Consider the following 25,870-nt stretch of genomic DNA (forward strand, 5'->3'; position numbering starts at 1 on the left):
AGTGGCTCTCATGAAGATAATAGAGTAGATTGGTGGTTACAAGAGGCTGAGAAAGGTAGAGAGAGGGAAGGTATGAAGGAAGGTTGATTAATGGGTACAAATGCATGATTTGAGAGAAGAAAAAGATCTAGTGTTTGATAGATCTGTGAGATGACTATAGTTTGCAATTATCTATCATATGCTTCAAAATAGCCAGAAAAGAATAATTGAAATGTTTCTAGAATAAAGAAAAGAGAAATATTTAAGGTGATGGACATCTCAGGTATACTGATTTGATCTTTAAAAATTATATGAATGTATTAAATTATCACATATACCCTAAATTAGGTATATTATGCATCAATAAAAATTGTTTTAAAAAAAGAAAAAAAGGGGTTAGACCAAATGTTATCTACCTTTCCATCTGTGAAATTCTATGAATGAATCTAAATCATGCTTTATATTTGAGCAGAACTGATACTCACTGCCTGCTTTGGGAAGTATAAGTAGGTTTCAACTCTGATCATAACATTAATAATTGGTAGCCACTGTCTGCAGAGCGGTGGTAAGAATGTCTCTGAGAGTACATACAGACTTAGCAGGAAACAGTACTATGATCTGTCAATGATGTTGATGTGTATTTGAATCCTCGGTCTGGCTCATATACACATATCGTACAATGTACCCTAATTTATTTTATTATTATTTTTTGTAGCACAGTGTCCAAAGTCTTTTTAGAGTGAAATAACTGGGAAGAAATCCCTTTAAAATGTATCTGCTTCTTTTCTCCTATTCCTTTGATATCTCTTAATCATTGGTGGCATTGACTGAATAAGAGTTTGACTGAATAAAAGTAAAACTTTTAGTAGTTGAAGTTTAGAAGGAAACTTCTAGCTTGTTTCTTACACTTGATATTTTCTTGTAGAAGGAGCTGCAAATGAACACTTCATAGCAAGTAAGCAAATGTCCTAATAGTGGTTCCAAGTATGGGCAGGGTGGGTCAGTGAGTGGCTTGTTTGCAACTATGTTCACTTCTTGCTTCTGTCAAACTCATCCATAGTGTGGAACTCCAACAGAAACCGGTGAATAAAGATCAGTGTCCCAGAGAGAGACCAGAGGAGCTGGAGTCAGGAGGCATGTACCACTGCCACAGTGGCTCCAAGCCCACAGAGAAGAGGGTGAATGAGCATGCCTATGCCAAGTGGAAACTCTGTTCTGCTTCAGCAATATGCTTCATTTTCATGATTGCAGAGGGCGTGGGTGAGTCTTTCTGCAGATTTTTTTCATTAAACAACCAAACAAAACTCTGCATCATTATGGGAGGGTTACCTAAGTTCTTTTAAAGTAAGATTTAATATTTTCTGTAAGTATAAGGTAACAATATGCTCATTGTAGATAAGCTGAAAAATAGAAGGAAACAAAATAAAATTCAGCACTATTCCATATTTGAGCCATAGCCTTCAATAATTTTAGGGAGTGTTTTGTACAATGCATTTTCTATTCATAGCTCACAGGTTTTATTTTTTAAACATAACTGAGAGCATACTGAATGCTTTTGACCATACAGTCAAATACTCTTCAAAAACATTTTTATGTCTGAACAATATTCTCTAATATGCTCCACTGTAATTTACATAACCATTTCTCTATTGTTAGAAATTTAGGGAGTTTTTTTCCTGCTTATGGACAATGCTGCAGTGCAAAATCTTGACGAAAACTCTGCCTGCCTTTCTGGTTAATATCTTCAAAGAGATTCCTAAAAGTGGAAATAATAGGTTGAAGGACATGAATATTTGTATTACTTGATTTATATTGCCAGAGTGCTGTTGAGAAAGCTAAACAATTCGTGTCTACCAGCTCTGCTTGAGAATGATTCTGACTCCAAATCTTAATGACAACTAATTTATTCATTGTTTATTTATTTATGTATTTATTTTTTATTATTATACTTTAGGTTTTAGGGTACATGTGCACAATGTGCAGGTTTGTTACATATGTATCCATGTGCCATGTTGATTTCCTGCACCCATTAACTCATCATTTAGCATTAGGTATATCTCCTAATGCTGTCCCTCCCCCCTCCCCCAACCCCACAACAGTCCCCGGAGTGTGATGTTCCCCTTCCTGTGTCCATGAGTTCTCATTGTTCAATTCCCACCTATGAGTGAGAACATGCGGTGTTTGGTTTTTTGTCCCTGCGATAGTTTACTGAGAATGATGTTTTCCAGCTTCATCCATGTCCCTACAAAGGACACGAACTCATCATTTTTTATGGCTGCATAGTATTCCATGGTGTATATGTGCCACATTTTCTTAATCCAGTCTATGGTTGTTGGACATTTGGGTTGGTTCCAACTCTTTGCTATTGTGAATAGTGCCACGATAAACATATGTGTGCATGTGTCTTTATAGCAGCATGATTTATAGTCCTTTGGGTATATACCCAGTAATGGGATGGCTGGGTCAAATGGTATTTCTAGTTCTAGATCCCTGAGGAATCACCACACTGACTTCCACAATGGTTGAACTAGTTTACAGTCCCACCAACAGTGTAAAAGTGTTCCTATTTTCTCCACATCCTCTCCAGCACCTGTTGTTTCCTGATTTTTTAATGATGGCCATTCTAACTGGTGTGAGATGGTATCTCATTGTGGTTTTGATTTGCATTTCTCTGATGGCCAGTGATGATGAGCATTTTTTCATGTGTTTTTTGGCTGCATAAATGTCTTCTTTTGAGAAGTGTCTGTTCATGTCCTTTGCCCACTTTTTGATGGGGTTGTTTTTTTCTTGTAAATTTGTTTGAGTTCATTGTAGATTCTGGATATTAGCCCTTTGTCAGATGAGTAGGTTGCAAAAATTTTCTCCCATTTTGTATGTTGCCTGTTCACTCTGATGGTAGTTTCTTTTGCTGTGCAGAAGCTCTTTAGTTTAATTAGATCCCATTTGTCAATTTTGGCTTTTGTTGCCATTGCTTTTGGTGTTTTAGACATGAAGTCGTTGCCCATGCCTATGTCCTGAATGGTAACGCCTAGGTTTTCTTCTAGGGTTTTTATGGTTTTAGGTCTAACATGTAAGTCTTTAATCCATCTTGAATTAATTTTTGTATAAGGTGTAAGGAAGGGATCCAGTTTCAGCTTTCTACATATGGCTAGCCAGGTTTCCCAGCACCATTTATTAAATAGGGAATCCTTTCCCCATTTCTTGTTTTTGTCAGGTTTGTCAAAGATCAGATAGTTGTAGATATGCGGCGTTATTCCTGAGGGCTCTGTTCTGTTCCATTGATCTATATCTCTGTTTTGGTACCAGTACCATGCTGTTTTGGTTACTGTAGCCTTGTAGTATAGTTTGAAGTCAGGTAGCGTGATGCCTCCAGCTTTGTTCTTTTGGGTTAGGATTGACCTGGCGATGCGGGCTCTTTTTTGGTTCTATATGAATTTCAAAGTAGTTTTTTCCAATTCTGTGAAGAAAGTCATTGGTAGCTTGATGGGGATGGCATTGAATCTATAAATTACCTTGGACAGTATGGCCATTTTCACGGTATTGATTCTTCCAACCCATGAGCATGGAATGTTCTTCCATTTGTTTGTATCCTCTTTTATTTCATTGAGCAGTGGTTTGTAGTTCTCCTTGAAGAGGTCCTTCACATCCCTTGTAAGTTGGATTCCTAGGTATTTTATTCTCTTTGAAGCAATTGTGAATGGGAGTTCACTCATGATTTGGCTCTCTGTTTGTCTGTTATTGGTGTATAAGAATGCGTGTGATTTTTGTACATTGATTTTGTATCCTGAGACTTTGCTGAAGTTGCCTATCAGCTTAAGGAGATTTTGGGCTGAGACCATGGGGTTTTCTAAATATACAATCATGTCATCTGCAAACAGGGACAATTTGACTTCCTCTTTTCCTAATTGAATACCCTTTATTTCCTTCTCCTGCCTGATTGCCCTGGCCAGAACTTCCAATACTATGTTGAATAGGAGTGGTGAGAGAGGGCTTCCCTGTTTTGTGCCAGTTTTCAAAGGGAATGCTTCCAGTTTTTGCCCATTCAGTATGATATTGGCTGTGGGTTTGTCATAGATAGCTCTTATTATTTTGAGATACGTCCCATCAATACCTAATTTATTGGGAGTTTTTAGCATGAAGGGTTGTTGAATTTTGTCAAAGGCCTTTTCTGCATCCATTGAGATAATCATGTGGTTTTTGTCTTTGGTTCTGTTTATATGCTGGATTACATTCATTGATTTGCGTATGTTGAACCAGCCCTGTATCCTAGGGCTGAAGCCCACTTGATCATGGTGGATAAGCTTTTTGATGTGCTGCTGGATTCGGTTTGCCAGTATTTTATTGAGGATTTTTGCCTCAATGTTCATCAAGGATATTGGTCTAAAATTCTCTTTTTTGGTTGTGTCTCTGCCAGGCTTTGGTATCAGGATGATGCTGTCCTCATAAAATGAGTTAGGGAGGATTCCCTCTTTTTCTATCGATTGGAATAGTTTCAGAAGGAATGGTACCAGTTCCTCCTTGTACCTCTGGTAGAATTCGGCTGTGAATCCATCAGGTCCTGCACTCTTTTTGGTTGGTAAGCTATTGATTATTGCCACAATTTCAGAGCCTGTTATTGGTCTATTCAGAGATCGAACTTCTTCCTGGTTTAGTCTTGGGAGGGTGTATGTGTCAAGGAATTTATCCGTTTCTTCTAGATTTTCTAGTTTATTTGCATAGAGGTGTTCGTAGTATTCTCTGATGGTAGATTGTATTTCTGTGGGATCGGTGGTGATATCCCCTTTTACATTTTTTATTGCCTCTATTTGATTCTTCTCTCTTTTCTTCTTTATTAGTCTTGCTAGCGGTCTATGAATTTTGTAGATCTTTTCAAAAAACCAGCTCTTGGATTCATTAATTTTTTCAAGGTTTTTTTATGTCTCTATTTCCTTCAGTTCTGCTCTGATTTTAGTTATTTCTTGCCTTCTTCTAGCTTTTAAATGCATTTGCTCTTGCTTTTCTAGTTCTTTTAATTTTGATGTTAGGGTGTCAATTTTGGATCTTTCTTGCTTTCTCTTGTGGGCATTTAGTGCTATAAATTTCCCTCTACACACTGCTTTGAATGTGTCCCAGAGATTCTGGTATGTTGTGTCTTTGTTCTCTTGGTTTCAAAGAACATCTTTATTTGTGCCTTCATTTCATTATATACCCAGTAGTCATTCAGGAGCAGGTTGTTCAGTTTCCATGCAGTTGAGTGGTTTTGAGTGAGTTTCTTAATCCTGAGTTCTAGTTTGATTGCACTGTGGTCTGAGAGACAGTTTGTTATAATTTCTATTCTTTTACATTTGCTGAGGGGAGCTTTACTTCCAACTGTGTGGTCAATTTTGGAATAAGTGTGGTGTGGTGCTGAAAAGAATGTATATTTTGTTGATTTGGGGTGGAGAGTTCTGTAGATGTCTATTAGGACTGCTTGGTGCAGAGCTGAGTTCAATTGCTGGGTATCCTTGTTAACTTTCTGTCTCTTTCATCTGTCTAATGTTGACAGTGGGGTGTTAAAGTCTCCCATTATTATTGTGTGGGAGTCTAAGTCCCTTTGTAGGTCACTCAGGACTTGCTTTATGAATTTGGGTGCTCCTGTATTGGGTGCATATATATTTAGGATAGTTAGTTCTTCTTGTTAAATTGATCCCTTTACCATTATGTAATGGCCTTCTTTGTCTCTTTTGATCTTTGTTGGTTTAAAGTCTGTTTTTTCAGAGACTAGGATTGCAACCCCTGCCTTTTTTTGTTTTCCATTTGCTTGGTAGATCTTCCTCCATCCTTTTATTTTGAGCCTATGTGTGTCTCTGCACGTGAGATGGATTTCCTGAATACGGCACACTGATGGGTCTTAACTCTATCCAATTTGCCAGTCTGTGTCTTTTAATTGGAGCATTTAGCCCATTTACATTTAAAGTTAGTATTGTTATGTGTGAATTTGATCCTGTCATTATGATGTTAGCTGGTTATTTTGCTCATTAGTTGATGCAGTTTCTTCCTAGCCTCAATGGTCTTTACAATTTGGCATGATTTTGCAGTGGCTGGTACTGGTTGTTCCTTTCCATGTTTAGTGCTTCCTTCAGGAGCTCTTTTAGGGCAGGCCTCACGGTGACAAAATCTCTCAGCATTTGCTTGTCTGTAAAGTATTTTATTTCTCCTTCACTTATGAAACTTAGTTTGGCTGGATATGAAATTCTGGGTTGAAAATTCTTTTCTTTAAGAATGTTGAATATTGGCCCCCACTCTCTTCTGGCTTGTAGAGTTTCTGCTGAGAGATCTGCTGTTAGTCTGATGGGCTTCCCTTTGTGGGTAACCCGACCTTTCTCTCTGGCTGCTCTTAACATTTTTTCCTTCATTTCAACTTTGGTGAATCTGACAATTATGTGTCTTGGAGTTGCTTTTCTTGAGGAGTATCTTTGTGGCGTTCTCTGTATTTCCTGAATCTGAATGTTGGCCTGCCTTGCTAGATTGGGGAAGTTCTCCTGGATACTATCCTGCAGAGTGTTTTCCAACTTGGTTCCATTCTCCCCGTCACTTTCAGGTACACCAATCAGACATAGATTTGGTCTTTTCACATAGTCCCGTATTTCTTGGAGGCTTTGTTCGTTTCTTTTTATTCTTTTTTCTCTAGACTTCCCTTCTCACTTCATTTCATTCATTTCATCTTCCATCGCTGATACCCTTTCTTCCAGTTGATCGCATTGGCTCCTGAGGCTTCTGCATTCTTCATGCAGTTTTCGAGCCTTGGCTTTCAGCTCCATCAGCTCCTTTAAGCACTTCTCTGTATTGGTTATTCTAGTTATACATTTGTCTAATTCTGTTTCAAAGTTTTTAACTTCTTTGCCTTTGGCTTGAATTTCCTCCTGTAGCTCAGAGTAGTTTGATCATCTGAAGCCTTCTTCTCTTAACTCGTCAAAGTCATTCTCCATCCAGCTTTGTTCCATTGCTGATGAGGAACTGTGTTCCTTTGGAGGAGGAGAGGTGCTCTGCTTTTTAGAGTTTCCAGTTTTTCTGCTCTGTTTTTTCCCCATCTTTGTGGTTTTATCTACTTTTAGTCTTTGATGATGGTGATGTACAGATGGGTTTTTGGTGTGGATGTCCTTTCTGTTTGTTAGTTTTACTTCTAACAGACAGGACCCTCAGCTGCAGGTCTGTTGGAGTTTGCTAGAGGTCCACTCCAGACCCTGTTTGCCTGGGTGTCAGCAGCGGTGGCTGCAGAACAGCGGATTTTCGTGAACCGTGAATGCTGCTGCCTGATCATTCCTCTGGAAGTTTTGTCTCAGAGGCGTACCCGGCCGTGTGAGGTGTCAGTCTGCCCCTACTGTGGGATGCCTCCCAGTTAGGCTGCTTGGGGGTCAGGGACCCACTTGAGGAGGCAGTCTGCCTGTTCTCAGATCTCCAGCTGCATGCCGGGAGAACCACTATTGTCTTCAAAGCTGTCAGATGGGGACATTTAAGTCTGCAGAGGTTACTGCGGTCTTTTCGTTTGTCTGTGCCCTGCCCCTAGAGGTGGAGCCTACAGAGGCAGGCAGGCCTCCTTGAGCTGTGGTGGGCTCCACCCAGTTCGAGCTTCCTGGCTGCTTTTTTACCTAATCAAGCCTGGGCAATGGCGGGCACCCCTCCCGCAGCCTCACTGCCGCCTTGCAGTTTAATCTCAGACTGCCGTGCTAGAAATCAGCAAGACTCCCTGGGCGTAGGACCCTCTGAGCCAGATGCGGGATATAATCTCCTGTTGTGCCGTTTTTTAAGCCCGTCGGAAAAGCGCAGTATTAGGGTGGGAGTGACCTGATTTTCCAGGTGCCGTCTGTCACCCCTTTCTTTGACTAGGAAAGGGAACTCCCTGAGCCTTTGCGCTTCCCAAGTGAGGCAATGCCTCTCCCTGATTCCGCTAGTGCACAGTGCGGTTCACCCAATGTCCTGCGCTCACTGTCTGGCACTCCCTAGTGAGATAATCCCGGTACTTCAGATGGAAATGCAGAAATCACCCATCTTCTGCTTCACTCACACTGGGAGCTGTAGACCCGAGCTGTTCCTATTCAGCCGTCTTGGCTCCACCCCACAAAATGCTTCTTGAAGGGTTAAATGTTTTGTATTATGTTAATGAAATGTTTCCTTGTTTCAGTTTTGTAATGATTAACAAAGAATCAAAGATGAGTGTTGACTTTTCATCAAATACCTTTAGTTTTGAATTTATTGTTTTTTAAAGCTTTTTGACCCATGGTTGAGGTGTGTTATGTTACGAGAAACATGATATGATCTTTGCATTTTTGGCGTTATGATAGAGCTATTATTTATTTAATGCTTACTATGTGTTAGAAGCTCTGATGAGTGCTTTCCATGTATTACCTTAATTAATCCTGCTGAATTCCCTAAGAGGTAGCTCTCATTGTTAATCTCACTTTATAGAAGGAACTAGAAGCACAAAGGCTAAAACACTTTGAATATTAAACACTGAAATAAACGTGAGCTATACATACATCTAAGAAAGATGATAAACACAAGTGAGATAATTATGCAATTTTGGGTGAATCAGTGAGTGGTGGTGGTTACATCAAGGAATAAATGTTTGCAAAGTGAAAATTGTCAGGAGTGCCTCCTGCTATCACACAGTTCAAACTCAAGAAAAAATGAGCCGGGCTTGCTGAGCACTTTCATACTGTGTCTTTTTATGGGGGGCATCTGTATGATGATCATCTACCTTACATGTATTTATTTTACAATCATTTGTTTCCATTCTTTCTTTTTTCAGCCCACTTACTCCAGTTTCATAGCTGGAGTCTGTCCCAGCAGCGCAGGATTCAAGGTGGGAAAACAGCCCTCCCGTCACAGGGCACAGTCACACCCACACTCACTCCCACCAGGACCATGTAGACGTGCCAGTGAACCTCATGTGCACAGAATGTGGGAGGAAACCCTAGTACTCAGAGAAAACCCATGCAGACGTGGGGAGAACATGCAAACTCCACACAGACAGCAACCCTGTTCAGGAATCCATTTTATTTTCTTATCGACATTATAAACAAAGGAAGTTGAATGAAATGACGTTATATGAGGACATGTTGTTGTACTTGTTAAATAACAGCTCAATGGGGTTTTGACACAACATATGGTATAGTATCATAATAGTATTCACAAAATAAAGAATTTAAAAAAATATTAATTAATAGCACACATCTCTGTAGCCCAGCAATGGGACACATGGCTAAGGTTGTCAGATAAACATTCTTTCATTGCTGTAAGTCTGTGTTCTCCATGGAAACCCACTTAGGGAATTAACACCATCTCAATCGGAGGTGGTTTGTGAGACCCAGGCCCCATCGTTCCTCTGCTCTACTGCTGTCACCTTCACTCCACAGGCCTTAAGTCTTCCAGGTCTGAGTCTTTTCTATGTGTCTCTCATCTTGTTATAAGTGTATTGCTCTCCACATCTTGTCAAGTATTCCAGAAATATGACTGCTGCTGCCCTAGTTCATGCCTTTATAATTTCCCTTCGCTAACACTATCGAGACTTTTTTTTTTAATTTTTTTTTTTTGAAATGGGGTCTCGCTCTGTCACCCAGACTGGAGTGCAGTGGCGTGATCTCGGCTCACTGCAAGCTCTGCCTCCCAGGTTCAGGCCATTCTCCTGCCTTAGCCTCCCGAGTAGCTGGGACTACAGGTGCCCGCCACCACACCCTGCTAATTTTTCATATTTTTAGTGGAGACAGGGTTTCACCATGTTAGCCAGGATGGTCTTGATTTCCTGACCTCGTGATCCGTCCGCCTTGGCCTCCCGATCCGTCCGCCTTGGCCTCCCAAAGTGCTGGGATTACAGGCGTGAGCCACCGTGCCCAGCCGCACTATCGAGTCTTAACCTCTAGCTCCTCCTCCCTCCAAAGTCATCCTCCATATTGCTGGCTAAAAAGTCTCCCCCCGCCCCCCCCCCTTTTTTTTTTTTTTGAGATGGGGTCTCGTTCTGTCACCCAGGCTGGAGTGCAGTGGCGCGATCTCGGCTCACTGCAAGCTCTGCCTCCCGGGTTAATGCCATTCTCCTGCCTCAGCCTCCCGAGTAGCTGGGACTACAGGCACCGGCCACCATGCCCAGCTAATTTTTTATATATTTAGTAGAGACGGGGTTTCACCGTGTTAGCCAGGATGGTCTTGATCTCCTGACCTCATGATCCACCTGCCTCTGCCTCCCAAAGTGCTGAGATTACAGGCGTGAGCCACCAAGCCTGACCAGAAGTCTCTCTTAAATACAGATCTCAACATGTCACAGCCTTGCCTCAAAATAGTAAGTAGATCTCCTTAGCCATAGAATCACATTCAAACCCCTTGGCTTGACATATAATACCCCACACAGGCGTTTCCAACCTGCCTTCCCAGGCTCATTTCCCATTTTTCCTCCAACATTCCATACCTTCTGCTTTTCCCGAAAAGTGCTATGTTCTTTCACTCTATTTTAGTCCTTGCTTTTATCTCTTCCTGAAAACCCCTTCTCTTTTTGCTAATTCTTACCCCTCTCTTTGTGAAAAGTTCCTCACTCTTCCCAGTGAGGGCAGCCCTCTGATCCCTTAGCCTATTAACTTGTCTGTGGTACAGTGAGTGTTAAACAAGGAAATCACTGAAGAGAGGCTGTTATTTGTTTATCTTGGTATACCCAATCCCTGGTACCATGCACAGTAAGGGCTCAATAAATATTGGCTGGATAATTGAATTAATTGTCAATAATACTCCATGCTTTTAGAAGCAAATGCAAGATCAGTCACAAACTACCTCTTGCAAGCAGTTTGCTCTATGCATCAGTGACTGCCCACAGTTTTCTGGATGGCTCTTATAAGTAGCTCTGAAGGTTGCAAAATGGTTCTCAGTTTCCAAGCCTCCATAGTAACATGCTTCTTCCAAAGCAAGCCCTTTTTCTTTCTCAGGTGCCTGCTGCCTCAGCTGAGACTGTTGAAGAGAGTTTATAAGACTGACTTCATTTCCTTGATTTAGACTATATTTCAGCCCAGCACATAGAATCATCATCACTCATTGCTGTGATTGCCGCATACTGCTTATCTGCATGGAGTTATTCTCTGGGCAAGAAATAATGCCTTATTAACACAGTTTTATCATCGGGACCAAGTTTGGCAGATAGAGCAACATTAGAGGATAATTGGAAGGACGGCTGATTTGTTAGCAAAATGTTGCTTTTTGGGTAATGAATCATTCTGATTTTTGCAGTGACTGTTCAGTAACAAGCTTGAAGATTACTTTGCTTCAGCCCATTAAACCTTGACAAACCAGTTATTAACTACGGCTAGAGCCAATGGCCTGTGGGGATTATTGCAATTATGAGTCATCTATGTAATTTTTAAAAATCATTAGGTGAGACAAGGTGAGTCTGATAATGGCAGGGCTGATGGCTGACAGTCTCCGCTATTTTGTAGTACACAAGGCAATAAACAGCTGTAGGGAGAACTAATCAGTCAGCAAAAGCCCTTTGCTGGGAAGATGTAATAAGAGCAATAAAGGTTATTGCTCTCAAACAACAAACCATGTCTGGAAAGGAAAGGGCAAGGTTTTTTCTTTAACTTCTATTTTGGAGGCTGGAGGTCTTTTCTCAAAGGAGGATTAGAGGGAAGTAGAGGGAGCACATCAAATAAAGGGAAAAGCCAGGCAGGACTCTCTCATGGCTTACATTGCATCCCTATGCTTTATTGGATTGTAGCACTCAAGATGCCCATTGGAAGGTACCTGCCCTTTCTCCTTTCTGCTCCCTGTTATTTATTACAGGGATTTCAAGCTCAGATGGATAATATAAATTAATAGAGAAAAAGGAAAGGGTAAAGATAATGATTAAATTATAAGTCAAATAAAAACACATCTGTGGGCCAGATCGCAACATCTAGTTTATAAACAAAAGTCCATGTCCTCAGTCTGGATTATGAGACTCTTTGAATCTGGCCCGCACTGCTTCAGCCTGATTCTCTTGTATTCTCCTCTTTTGAATCCTTATACCCCAGTCTAACTAAGGTGTTCTCCAGATGTGCCTGCCCCACACTTTCTATGTCTTTGCTACCCCAGGAATGGCTTCTCCTTTGAAATTGATTTCTACATGTTCAAATCATATCCACTCTCTGGGTCGCAGAAGGAGTGAATTAAATCAACTTTAAGATCTCTTTCTCCTCTGAAGTTTTGTGAGTCTGTGGCATTTTCGCCCACGATGGTTAGCATGTCTGTGAATCTAGCTGCATTCTGGGGTCTTAACACAGTGTACTATTTTGCATTCTCTAGGTGGGCACATTGCTGGGAGTCTTGCTGTCGTCACAGATGCTGCCCACCTCTTAATTGACCTGACCAGTTTCCTGCTCAGTCTCTTCTCCCTGTGGTTGTCATCGAAGCCTCCCTCTAAGCGGCTGACATTTGGATGGCACCGAGCAGGTACAATTCATAGAGTGAGCAATAACAGCAGGCTGGTGCTGCAAAGTCAAACCAAGGGTAAAAATGGAAGACACAAAGCAAAGCCTTGTTGGAAAATCCTTAGAGACACATTTCTGATGCACAGGATAAAACAAATGTGTATGCGGGAATGTGTGTTTTCAATATTAATTCAGATAACAGACAGATTAATGGTGCTATCTCTAGTCCTCTGGGACAACAGGAACATGTGTATCACTTCAGCAACTGTCCCAGCCTCAGGGACTCTGTGTATGGTGACAGACATAACGCAATTCATTAAATTACTCTGCATCCCTTGAAGAGAGGATAGGAGTAAAGCTTCTGCCATATTGCAAAGTTAGGCACAGAGCACCCAAGAGAGTTATAGAGATTGAGGAACTTCATATAGAGGATTCAGGAATAGAATATAGGCTTTCTTGCTCATACAAAGCATTTAGCCATTCAGCCATTGGTCCAATTGAATATCTTGCGTGATCAGTCCACAATAATGCAAAAAAGGAGGAGGAGAAGGAAGAGGAGAGGATGAAAGTTTACTTTTTCTCCTTTCTTGCAGCTGGTTCCTTCACTGAATAACTGCTTACTCTTGTATAGGAAGTAGCCAAGGTCATGATAAGGGGTGTGTGTGTGTATGTGTGTGTGTGTGTGTGTTCATTCTTTATTGCTCAGTTGACTGTTGTAACAGGATGAAAGCAAACACATGCTGAAACATGTGCCTGAGCCTTGCCTGCCATTTATTAAATGTGGTTCACATGTGCTTCCTTAAATAATTTCACAACAATAGACAAATGAATCCACTCTGATTGAGAAAGGGAGAGAAGTCTAGTGCAAACTCCAGCCTTCTCAACTAATAATTATAGGGATTTCAAATAACATGTATGCACTAAAACAGACATAAATAACCAAGTAGCATAAATAAACAACTTGGAGGTCTCTAAATTTGGTATATAACACATTTGACTGTATGCTTTTTTAAATTTAAATTTTAATTTTAATAAGTTCTGGGGTACATGTGCAGGATGTGTAGGTTTGTTACATAGGTTGTGTGCTGTCATGGTTTGCTGCACCTATCAACCCATCACCTAGGTATTGATAAGAGTTTTTACTTTGACTCATTTTTACAATCCCTCCCTAACCCACCCCCATAACCCCACACTCTGCAACTTCAATTCTTCTCCTCTGTGTTATTCCTTCTATCAGCTGGAGGAGCTTCTGGCTGAATATTTTGTGCAAATCATGTGAACAAATAGCCACAATTCCACATTTTCACACTGGTTGAGAACATCAATGTAGAAGAAATTGGAGAGCTGAGCAAGGGTGGCCAGCCTTCACTGAAAGGGCTGCTAGACACATATCACAGCTTATAGACTGATACCTGTGGACTGTGGCTTTTCAAGTTTAGAATGGCAGGAAGTCCTAATTTCATACTAAACACTTGATCATCGCGAGTGTTTTGACTTGCTTCCCTTTAACATTCAAGAGATGAGGCAATAAACAGCAGTAAAGAGAGTTCGCCACAATGTGATCTGAGAATGCTTTTGCCAGTGCTTGAGCAGCGCTACACTTGGAAAACATGGACCTCTAGCTAAGCACCCATTATTTGTCTGTGTAAAGTTTTACACGTACTTGACCCTTTCTGATACCATTTGTAAAAGCAGTTTTGTAAACCTAGGATGATTTGAAAGCATACGGTGAACTCAGAATGTAGGTCTCTGCTTGTACTTTGGCATCGTGGCCATGGAAGACCCTGAGCTGTTAATAGAACTGTCTGCTGCAAGGGCAATATTCTGTAATATACAGTACAATGTAGCTATTGAGCACTTTAAATGCGGCTAGTGCTACTGAAGAACCAGATTTTTAAATTTACTTAATTTCATTTTAAACAGCCACGCATGATTGGTGGCTACCATATTAAACAGCACCTCTATAGATATAGAGGTGAGTCCAACACATTCATACCCAACACACCCATAATCTGGCCAACCCAGTGAACCCAGCTAAGCTAACTTTTTTTTTTTTTTTTTTTTTTTTTTTTTTTTTTAAGCAATCATGGTAGCATTTACCAATGATCCTCATGTGCCTCCTGTTCTAACTAGTTACTTTTGGATTTCTGACTCTTTGTTTTGTCTTGAGATCTGACTCCCGAGTCTTGCTCTTGGTATTGAGCTTTACCCCGCCAGCTCTTTTCCCACTGTGCTTCCTAACCAGGGGTTTTGAGTTAGACACGCTTCACTTTCATACCCTGATTTGGATTTTCATGGGTAGGAAGCACACTACCTGACATCCACAGACTCAACCTCCATTTCCGGCTAACCAGAAATTCTTGGGCCTAGTCCTCATTAACTTCTTCTGCAAAGGGGAGTTGTAAGTAGCCTGAGTAGACTAATAACAATTTCTTGAGTGTTTGCTATATGTTGTATTAGATTCCTCGGGCTGCCTTAATAATGTACTACAAATTGGGTATGTTATTTTGGGGGGTACATTATTAATTTTCGTAACAAATTATGAAGGTTGTCTATGAATGATTAAGGTCTGGGAAATAATTGCCACACACTGGGTAATAATATATTACATTACTCGGTTTTAAGTACATTTCTGTTTAAACAACAGACATTTATTGTCTCACAGTTATGAAAAACAGAAGTCTGCAATCAGGCGTCAGTGGGATTGGTTCCTTCTGAGGTCTGTGAGGGGAAATCAGTTCCAGGCCTCTATCTTAGCTTCTGGTGGTTTTCTGGCAAACTTTGTCATTCCTCAGCTCACAGAGCTCTGCTTTCATCTTTACATGGCATTTTCCCCATTTGCATGTCTGTGTCCAGGTTTCCACTTTATTTTTTTATTTTTATTTTATTTTTTTTTTGAGACGTAGTCTCACTCTGTCACTCAGGCTGGAGTGTAGTGGCGTGATCTCGGCTTACTGCAACCTCCACCTCCCGGGTTCAAGCAATTCTTCTGCCTCAGCCTCCCGATTAGCTGGGATTACAGGCATGCACCACCAAGCCCAGCTGATTTTTTTGTAATTTTAATAGATGCAGGGGTTTCACCATATTGGCCTGACCTTGTCATCCATCCACCTCAACCTCCCAAAGTGCTGGGATTACAGGTGTGAGCCACCATGCCCGGCCCTGGTTTCCACTTTAAATAAGGACACCAGCCATATTGGGCCCATCCTACTCCAATGTGACCTCATCTTAACTAACTTCATCTGCAATGACCCTATTTCCAAATAAAGTCACAATCTGAGGAATTGAAGATTAGTACTTTTTTTTTTTTTTTTTTTGAGACAGAGTCTCACTCTGTTGCCCAGGCTGGAGTGCAGTGGCACAATCTCGGCTCATTGCAACCTCCACCTCCCTGGTTCAAGCAATTCCCCTGCCTCAACCTCCCGAGTAGCTGGGATTACAGATGCACACCACCACGTCCGGCTAATTTTTTTTTGTATTTTTAGTAGAGTTGGGGTTTCACCATGTTGGCCAGACTGGTCTTGAACTATTGACCTCAGGCAGTCCGCTTGCCTCAGCCTCACAAAGTGCTGGGATTATAGGCATGAGCTGCCGCACCCAGCCAAAGATTAGTACTTCAACATATAAATTTGGGGGGAACATAATTCAACTCATAATCTATGGCAACTTGTTATACATATATTCTATTATTATAATACATATGGATAAGAAAATTCAGGCTCAAATAGGTTAAGTGACTTGTCTAAAGTCACATAGCCAGTCACTGGCAGGCCATATACGTCTGACACTTGAGCTGACGCCTTAAACATCTGCATCAGCATTTCCCATAGTGTGAGAAATGTTCCACAGTTGGTTAGTCAGATAATTTTAAGTGTCACATGGACAATAATTACACATCCTGATACACATTACAAAATAAACTAGTACATCAAATATGTAATTTCATGGATAACATTGTTTAGGAAGAAGCTAAGTGTAAAAAGTGAATTTATTTGAAAAGAATATCGAGTGGTTAATAAGACAGGTAGCATGTGGATTTGGAAAACGTTATGAAGGTTATCTGTAAATGGCTAAAGTCTGGAAAATAATTGCCACACACTGGGTAATGATACATTACATTGCCCTACTTTAAAAGGAACTAATCTCTGGGATTAGCTTAAAGTGGGGAAGGACTAAATGATGGATTGTACCTGACCACTGACTCACAGAATGTTTCTAGACCCTTCTGGGTTTTTAGAATCTATGGGTTTGAATTAAAGGTCAGAGTGAGTTGTTAACTCCTAAGTGAGCAAATGCACTTTTCTCAGTGGGCAGATTGAACACCATTTTATCTTTACATATTGATGTAAACACTTCTATTCTGATGCTTCTTTTTCTTACTGTTGCTCTTAAAATGCAGTCAGAGTGTTAGCCTCTGAGCTCACCTCTGTGTTTATAATATGTTACATTGGCAAATAAAACTCATTTTCTTCAAGTGCTCTCTGAAGCTTTCCCTTTTCACTATTTTATTCCATTGAAGGTGCTGGCACTGGCAGGTCGTAAATGTTTTATGGTGAAATTAAGAGTTTCTAAACACATTTTACTCTCTGTGTCTCATTATTTTACCTCCTAATAAGTTTCAATCATTTTAGCACCTGTTTAAATTAAGATCCCCAAGGAAAACGGGGGGTAGGGGCAGGCAGCAATTAATATGTTGTAAAAATTTGCTGGAAATTACTTAGTAACTTGGAGCATAATGACTCAGATGCTGGTGTTTTATGAATGCAACATTAAAATTCCTTCTCTTAGTTTTAAAATCCATCCACACTTTTTTACTTTGTGAATCACTGAATGAACTAATGTGAAGCCTCTTTTTGGGGGAAGTGGCAAAGAGTCTTATGACTCTTGGGGGTGTAGGTGATGGAGTTATCTGTGTGTGGGTTTCTGTGTGTGTTTGAATTCCTAGAGATCCTTGGTGCCTTGCTCTCCATCCTGTGCATCTGGGTGGTGACTGGCGTGCTAGTGTACCTGGCGTGTGAGCGCCTGCTGTATCCCGATTACCAGATCCAGGTGACTGTGATGATCATCGTTTCCAGCTGCGCAGTGGCGGCCAACATTGTGTAAGTCATCCCCTGGTCCCCGCACAGTGCCCATGAGGTTGTCCTGTAACTCTATCTGGACAAAGACTTTTTTAAAAACTCAGTACGTGTGAAGATGGTAGAGGCCGGACAGAGTGTTTGAATGGCTCTAAGATTGAAAATAAGGTTGACTGCTTTTGTTTAAGCTAAAGTGTTTTTTAATATCGGCTTCTGCTAGCTATCATGTTTTGAAAGCTTCTGATGTGCCAGAGGCAGGGTTAGGATGTTTGAATATACATGACCAACTTTAATGTTCACGACACCCATGTTATAGATTAGGAAACTGAAGCCCAGTGAGGTTAAATACACTGCCAATTAAGTAGTACAGAGCCAGGATTTTAATCCAGATTTGCAGACCCAGAATTGAGCTTCTTTACATTCTGCTCTCAGGCATGCTGGTGGTTCCACATGGGGCATGACTTACTACTCTTCCATTTCTATGGCATGAGCAGATGATGGCTTCCCAATGAGCTGGGTGGGAAGGGACTCTAAAATGTATTTACTTCAGTCCCCATTTTACTTTTTCATTCTCTTTTGCAACATTTCCATAAAATGGTCATTAGTTTCATATATTTTAATAGAACTCATAAAAGGAAATTTATTTCCCTCAAAAACAGCCTCTTATCTTTGCAGCATTGTGACTGCATGAAAATTCTTCCTTACGCTATGTTAGTTAAATTCTCCCTTAAGTTTCAACCTGCTGGTCCATTCTTTTATCTAGGCAGTCTTAAATCATTCTTACAGGAGATGAGCATATGTCCCTTGACAAATGAGTCTGCCTTTCCCAAAATGAACTACTGCATTGCTCAGGCAATGGCGTTTTGAGGCCAGGACTTTGATTTTTTTGAGTCAAATTTCTCCTTCCCATTTGAGGGTCTAATTCTGGGCAACTCTACTTAAAACTCCATTCATCTATCTATCTAGTGATCTAGCTAGCTATCGTGTTGGTGGACAGAATAATGACCCACTCCCCTAAAAAGATTTAAACATCCTAACCCCTGGAACTTCGGAACATGTTAAATCATATGGCAAAAGGAACTGTGCAAATATGATGAAGGATATTGAGATGGGAAATTATCCTGGATTATCCAGGTGGGTCCACATAATGACAAGCGTCCTTATAAGAGGGAGACAGAGGATCAGAGAGGAGAGAAGATGCTGTATTTCTGATGTTTAAAATGGAGAAATCGGCCTGGAGCCAGGTGGCCTCTAGAAGCTGGAAAAGACAAGAACATGAATTTCCTTCTAGAACCTCCATAAAGGATGCAGTCCTAGAGACCCACTTTAGATTTCTGACCTCCAGAACTATAATAAGTTTGTGTTGTTTTAAGCTGCTAAAGCATCATGGTAATTTGTTACAGAAGCAATAGGAAACTCAGCCTATTTATATCATCTGCCTATCTTGCAATATAACTTGACACATGCTATGAGGTAGATTTTTACATGAAAGTAGAGAAGACAGTGATCAAAAATGAAGTTTTAAACAGTGGATTTTAAGAGGGGGTACAGTGACATCTCTGGAATTCAAGAATAGCTGAGCTTGTACACTTTGAAAAAGGTCCTCAGGTCATTCTAATAGCCTTGCCCCTTGACATCTCACTTACCCAGCTCTCAGTTTGTGAACCATTGCTCAAAATCTCTGAGCTAAATAATTAGAAGAATGGTGTTTGATCTGCTGTCACTGACTAGATCCCCATCTTTAGCCAGTTAACTTGAAAATGTGTTTCACATTGGCACTGGGAGAAAAAGTGTGAGTAGATCAATGTAAATCTATCACCTCTAGGAGACAAATATGCCAGAGCACACATATTGCTGACTACGGGTCAATAAAGTCCGCTTTGCATAAGGAGAACAATATGGTCTTGAGGCAGAAGGAAGAATGCAAGTATTAACTTCCTGAGAGTCATATGTCACATAGGCTGTCTTGATGCTACACAAAGGTGAAGGCTACAAACCTACCCAACTATCACATCAATCTGGGGCCTCAATGATCAGGTTTGATTTTCTAAACAGATATCATCAAAATTTTCTTTTTCTCATAACTGCTTTTGAACAAGGACCTTAACATTGCAGGTGCTTTTTACACTCAGAGAGTCAAGGCAGTTGGAAAGCTCTGCCTTCTTTGTGCAAGTAGATAGTTATTTATGGATAAGAATGCTGAGTGACTATATTTTCTCCAAGAACTGGGATTACCGGTTTCAAATGCTGCTAGATGCTGTATTGTTTGAATATAAAGATATCAGAATTGTGATTCAGGAATAAGTCTATTCCCTGGGGACTCAAAATCAGGACAGAAAGTTCCAATAGAAGTTGTGAAGAGATTCTAGGATGAAGGTTATAAATACAGCCTTAAGGCTATTGCCTGCTAAGTTTTCACTGCCTGAAACATTTCCTCCCCTCAGCATATTTAACTCTAGCTTAAGCTTTTGAATTCAACTCAGCTGCTACGTCTTTCTAACTAAATCAGATTCCTCTGTTGTATTACCCATAGTACCAGTGGACTTATTGTAATTAGAATTTTCCACGTGTGTGTGTGTGTGTGTCTGTGCGCGCGCGGTGGGGGAGTGGGGTGTTAATCTTTACCTTCTCTAGCATATTTAAAGCTACATTGGGGAGTGACCACAACTGTTTTCACTCACCTTTATGGCCCAAGCTTTTACAAGTGTCTGCATATGAGTGACTACACAAGTTTTTTTCCTCTCTCTTTTTGTCAATAAGATGAGTACAAGAATGAATGACAACGTGATGAACACACATGGCAGATCAGATGAGGGTCTGTGATCTGTCAGCCGTATCAGGCTGTCTAAGGAACCTTAAATGGTAACTCCTAGGTGAGAGTGAATTTCTACCCAAACAAACAATGAACACCTGAAAACTGCACATTCGGTAGTGGTCAGATCTTGATGGCTAGTGGTCATTCCACTTTGTGGTGATGACCTGAGATTTAACAGACACTTTACCTGAAAATAGAATTGGATACATGGTGTTGAACAATATGTTGCTGCTTTTACATCTGTGTTCCAAAATGTTTAGAAAAGGTTCAGAAAGGCAAAACACTGTTAGCTGTCAGTGAAAATGTTCTAATTTTACCTTTAGTCTAATACTTCTTAAAGATAAACAGAATTATGTACACAGTTTATAGTGTTTGCTACTGATCACTTTGACTCAGACAAGAGATGCCCAGCTTTGCAATATATTGTGTGTATATGTATGTACACGTACAAGATCATTTTTCATACATTAATATATTTCTACTTCTGGATTAATAGCTTTATATACATGAGCACAATATTCTTATCATTGGACATTAAGAAATCATTCAAATTTAAAATTCTTTTGAAAATGCAGAAAATTAAGTAAAATAAAAGGTAAAATAAAACTTCAATAAAATTCACTACTTATTTTATTTTTCCCTTCCTGTGTTTTTTGCATTTGAAACCAGTAGTTTTAATTAAGCTCCCAATGAAGCTTGACTTTAAGCCAGCTCAGTGCCTGACAGTTAGTCAACCTTCAGTAAAGGAGATTTCCTCCCTTCATTATCAAATGCTTGATTTTCATCTAAGAAGTGATGCTTTCCAGTTTCAACATGAAACAGATAAACATTAGGTGGATGAATGAGTAAACTGGATGGGTCTTTGTGGTTTGTTTTTGTGTAAACGTATTAAAATTCTATGACATGTATTTAAACATTAGTCAAAGATAGTTCTTTTTAAAGCATAAATATTTCAACTATCCATCATTTTGGATAATGCATGTTATTGCCAGCTCCTCCATTATACTGCCTACGTTTTTAAGACTGGTGTCATGTGTGCTAAGAACATTGTTCTCTCTTTCAGACTAACTGTGGTTTTGCACCAGAGATGCCTTGGCCACAATCACAAGGAAGTACAAGCCAATGCCAGCGTCAGAGCTGCTTTTGTGCATGCCCTTGGAGATCTATTTCAGAGTATCAGTGTGCTAATTAGTGCACTTATTATCTACTTTAAGGTGAGTTTGAGTTTACTCACCATCCTAGTACTTATGTAGATTAGTACAGAAGCTGACCCTCCAACATGAATTTAAAGAGAATAGGCATCCTCTGTTTACCTATACAAACTACTTTGCAAAGCTAAAGCAAGCAAACACTCAACCACGGTGTTAAGATGAACAGCAACAAAACTGTGAATACCTTCAGGTTCTTGGATTATAAGCAATAGGGAACATCTCTGGCTCACTTTAACAAAAAGTATATTTATTGGCTGAAATTTATTATATGTGCTCTTAGACATCAAAGTAGAAATAAGGGCAAATTTTGATATCTAGATTTTAGAAATGATCCAACTTCTGTCCCAGACACCACACTGAAATAAATGTGTCTCAACAAATTTTTTTTCTGTTTTTGTCACTTCCGAAGAATGATATTTCTGTGAATGGGAGTCCAGTTGACCTAGGTCGTGTCTTGTATCTGCTGCTTGGCTAAAGGGAGGTTAGAGTACCTGATTTATTGTTCCACCAATATTGCCCACAATGGGGGAGAGGTAACTTCTCCCCCAAAAGCCAAGGTGCTAATGAAAAGTGGGAATGACTCCCCGGTAAGCCTCTGACCCTAAACAAATAAATATCCACCACAGATCTCTACCTGGTAATACTGATAACAGCGATGGGTTGGCAGGCAGAGAATGGAGAAGAACATTTAGCTCTGTCTGTTTGCATCACAGTTGTCTAATTTGCAGAGACTCACAGCTTTTCCTAAAAAAGTGAAAACATGGAAATAAAAATTACAAAGACATATCTAAATTCAGTTGAGCAAAATGATCACTGAAAGCTTTAAGTCTAAGGCAAAACCAGTTCAAAATTGTAAGGGTAAATGGAGTTTGAGGGTCCACTGAAAAAGGTTGAGTTGATGCTGAATTTCTTAAAGATAGTGGGGCACAGACTTCTGGGGCATAGAACTTCCTCAAGGGTAGAAAAGCAGACATTTCACCCTGAGGCTAAGGGTTCCAGTGAGATTGAGCAAGGATGACACTTTGGTTCACACCCTTAAGACTGCATCAAAGATGCCAGCCTTGAGTATGTGCGATACTTGAGAGGCAAAGAAATAAACTCACTCCACTCAGCCAAGAGCATAGTCCAGCTGTATGCTGGCCATATGCAATTTCTGAACAAGTTATATCCTTTCTTCTGCTCATTATAATTAAGGCCAAGAAGTTATTAGATCTTGTGGGCATATTTGTGCATACTTTCATCACATACTCTGTACTTTTATTAATCTGCAAGAAGTTAAATCAGGGCTCTTGAGAGCAAACTTAAGAATATTCTTCCTTTTAGTTCTTAAATTATGGGGAGAGCATGTCTTGTAGTCTCACTTTATTTGCTGGTAGTATAAAGCTAAAAGGAAGGATTGAGCTTCAAAAACAATGTCTTGCTTCTGAGTTGGATGACACATGTCAAAAGGGTGAATGAGTGACAGAGAAGGAAAGATACAGGAGGTTTACTTACTTTATTAATCAGACTTTCTGGAAGAGAGGTATGAATTCAGTTAATCAAAATCTCTGTTTTTTTTTTAGCCAGAGTACAAAATAGCTGACCCAATATGCACATTCATCTTTTCCATCCTTGTTTTGGCCAGCACCATCACTATCTTAAAGGACTTCTCCATCTTACTCATGGAAGGTAGGAGTGATTTTATTATTACTCCCAGAGTCAGTGTTTTCTCTTCCCTAGAATCACAAAAGGGAATGGCTGCAAGGCATGCTCACTGTTAATGTGAATTATGGGAAAAATTTAAAGTGAAAAGGAATTTTTGTGAAAACAATCATTTGATTTTTTTCATATGGGAACAAGTAAAAAGAACTGGCTTCTATTCTTGCTCTAGCAACTGTTATGTAATATCTCACAGTGTAAAAACAGTAAGTATAAACACCATGAGGAGATACTGCAAAAATATAAATATACCTGGAAAAGACCTAAGAAAAAAACTACATAAATTTACCCCCCAGGCTGCATTAGAGCTAAACATTTTTATCAAATTGTATCTCAGAGTAGAAGAAAACAAGGGTGACCTTTTATTTGTTAGTTCGGCAAGTGTTTATTGAGCCCTAACTCTGTGCTAGGTAGTGTGCTCAGAACTAGAGTTACAGAGATGAGCAGAGCAGAACACAGCTCTTTTCTGAAGTTCTGGGCTGTAGTGTGCTATGAGGTTCAGGTGTCTGCACTAAGTTCAACATCAGTATGGCCTCCTGGGAACAGGGTACCACTAGGTTGCCTAAGGAAGGGTGAACTGGCACAGATCAGAAACAGAGCAGATCAAAGCTCTTGTGCTGATCAGTAGTGGGATTGTGCCTGTGAATAGCCACTGCCCTACAGCCTGGGCAACATAGTGAGACCCTGTCTCTTAAAATATAGTAAAATAAAATATGGGCTGGGCACATGCCTATAATTCCAGGAATTACAGGTTGGGGGGCTGAGGTGGGAGGATTGCTTGAGTCCGGGAGTTTGAGACCAACCTGGGCAACATGGCAAAACCTCGTCTCTACAAAAAATACAAAAAATTACCTGGGCATTGTGGTGCATGCCTGTAGTTCCAGCTACTCAGGAGGCTGAGGTGGGAGGATTGCTTGAGGCTGGAAGGCAGAGGCTGCAGTGAGCTGAGATGGCGCCACTGTACTTCAGCCTGGGTGACAGAGTAAGACCCTACCTCAACAAAATAAATAAAATAAAAGCTTTGTCCTCATGAGGATAATACTTTAATAAGGGGAGAAAGAGATTATTCAAAAAATTACACAGAAATGCAATAGTGGGAACTGCTACAAAGAAGAGGTGTGGGCCTCTTATTAGAGATCTTAACATGGCTGGGAGCAGGGGCCAGTGGTCCCAGAGGCTTTGCTGAGGCCTGCTCTTAGCCCCGAGTAGGATCTTATGTTATTAACCTCATCATCTATAGCCCTATTATCATTATCCTTGACTACTCTCCTGTGCCTGTGAAATTTCCGTCTGGGCTCTTTGAGTCTTCCAACTATCCAGGAATAGATCACATAAATAACCCTCACTGCAAAGAAATCTGTCCTTATGCCTAAAGCTTACTGCCTGCCTCCTCTCCCCCATTCTGCAATTTGGTGACTTTCTTTTCATTTGGCATAAAATGGTTGAAGAACTACTGGTTTCTGCCCTTTCTAGGCTACATCTTTACTGGCAGAGTTAGCTCAGAGAGACACATCATATAGTTGAAAAAGCAACATCTTTGTATCAGACCCACCTCTGTTCAAATGCTAGTCATGCAAATTTCTAGCTGTGAGACCTCAGACAATCTCCTCTGAACTTCAGTTTCTCAACTCAAAAATGGGAATATCACATCCACAATATAGTGTTGTTGAGAGGATTAGATGAAATAAATGGCATTATGTCTAGAACACAGGAGGAGTTCAGTAAATATAAACTCTCAGCTAGCATTTTGAGTTGACTAGAATATAGGAAATATAAAGCTACATTGTGGAGATAAACACTGTACTGTATATTTATCTATACAGCAAGAAATTCTCAATTTTTTGTTATGGACTGTGGCCATAGCGCCAGTCAACCATAGATACTGATGGCCTCAGAAAGGCCAGATAAGAGAGTCTTGATCAGAATAAATCCATCTTCATTACCAGAAGAACTATTCAGTGGTACTTGGAATGGGAGAACTACTGACTCCCGTTGACATTATCTTAGAATATTCAAGTATGTCAGAGAGTGACATCAGCAAGATGGCTGACTAGAGATGCTGGGGCTAGTCCCCCCCAGCAAGAAAGGGCCAAGGCAACAAATAACCAGAGGAGATTTGACCGGAGCATCAAAGGTAAAGTGTGGGAGTGCAACCTAGGTGTCCAACAATAGATGAATGGATCAAGAAAATGCAGTGTATATACACAATGGAATACTATTCAGCGATGAAAAAGAATGAAATCCTGTTATGTGCAGAAACATGGATGGAACTGTAAAATCAGCCAGGAAATGAAAGTTAAACACCACATGTTTTGGCTCATATGTGGGAGCTAAAAACAAATTGTTCTCATAGAAGTGAAAAGTAGAACAGATAGCAGAGGCGGGGAAGGGGAAGAGTAGGAAAGGGAGAGAGTTGTTAAAGGATGCAAAATTACAATGAGCTAGCAGGAATAAGCTCTAGTGTTCCATAGCACTATAGAATGACAAGAATATAGTTAACAATAATATATAGTTTCAAATAGCTAGAAGGAAGATATTGAACATTCCCAATACAATGAAATAATAAATGTATGAGATGATGAATTTGCTAATTGCCCTCATCTGATCACTATGCATTATCTGTATGGCAACAGCACTGTGTGTCCCATACATATGTACAATTATTATGTCAATTTAAAGCTGTTTAAAATT

General features: G+C 40.2%; 1 protein-coding gene across 4 annotated transcripts in view; it reads left to right on the top strand.

Moving 5' to 3' along the window:
• The window catches only part of SLC30A8 (solute carrier family 30 member 8), a 237,813-nt gene that overhangs the window by 201,161 nt on the left and 10,782 nt on the right, over positions 1-25,870 (top strand). For 3 of the 4 annotated variants that reach the window (XM_003256148.3, XM_003256146.4, XM_030795359.1), the window contains 6 exons: positions 905-934; positions 1,040-1,239; positions 12,256-12,402; positions 17,326-17,479; positions 21,334-21,484; positions 23,044-23,149. In XM_003256148.3, coding sequence (XP_003256196.1) covers positions 1,116-1,239; positions 12,256-12,402; positions 17,326-17,479; positions 21,334-21,484; positions 23,044-23,149 — 682 coding nt within the window. In that variant the 5' untranslated portion in view covers positions 905-934; positions 1,040-1,115. The remainder of the gene's footprint in view (positions 1-904; positions 935-1,039; positions 1,240-12,255; positions 12,403-17,325; positions 17,480-21,333; positions 21,485-23,043; positions 23,150-25,870) is intronic. The other variant, XM_003256144.3, reaches the window with a different exon arrangement.

Source organism: Nomascus leucogenys, chromosome 16 (assembly GCF_006542625.1).
Source record: "Nomascus leucogenys isolate Asia chromosome 16, Asia_NLE_v1, whole genome shotgun sequence".
Classification (NCBI taxonomy): Eukaryota; Metazoa; Chordata; class Mammalia; order Primates; family Hylobatidae; genus Nomascus; species Nomascus leucogenys.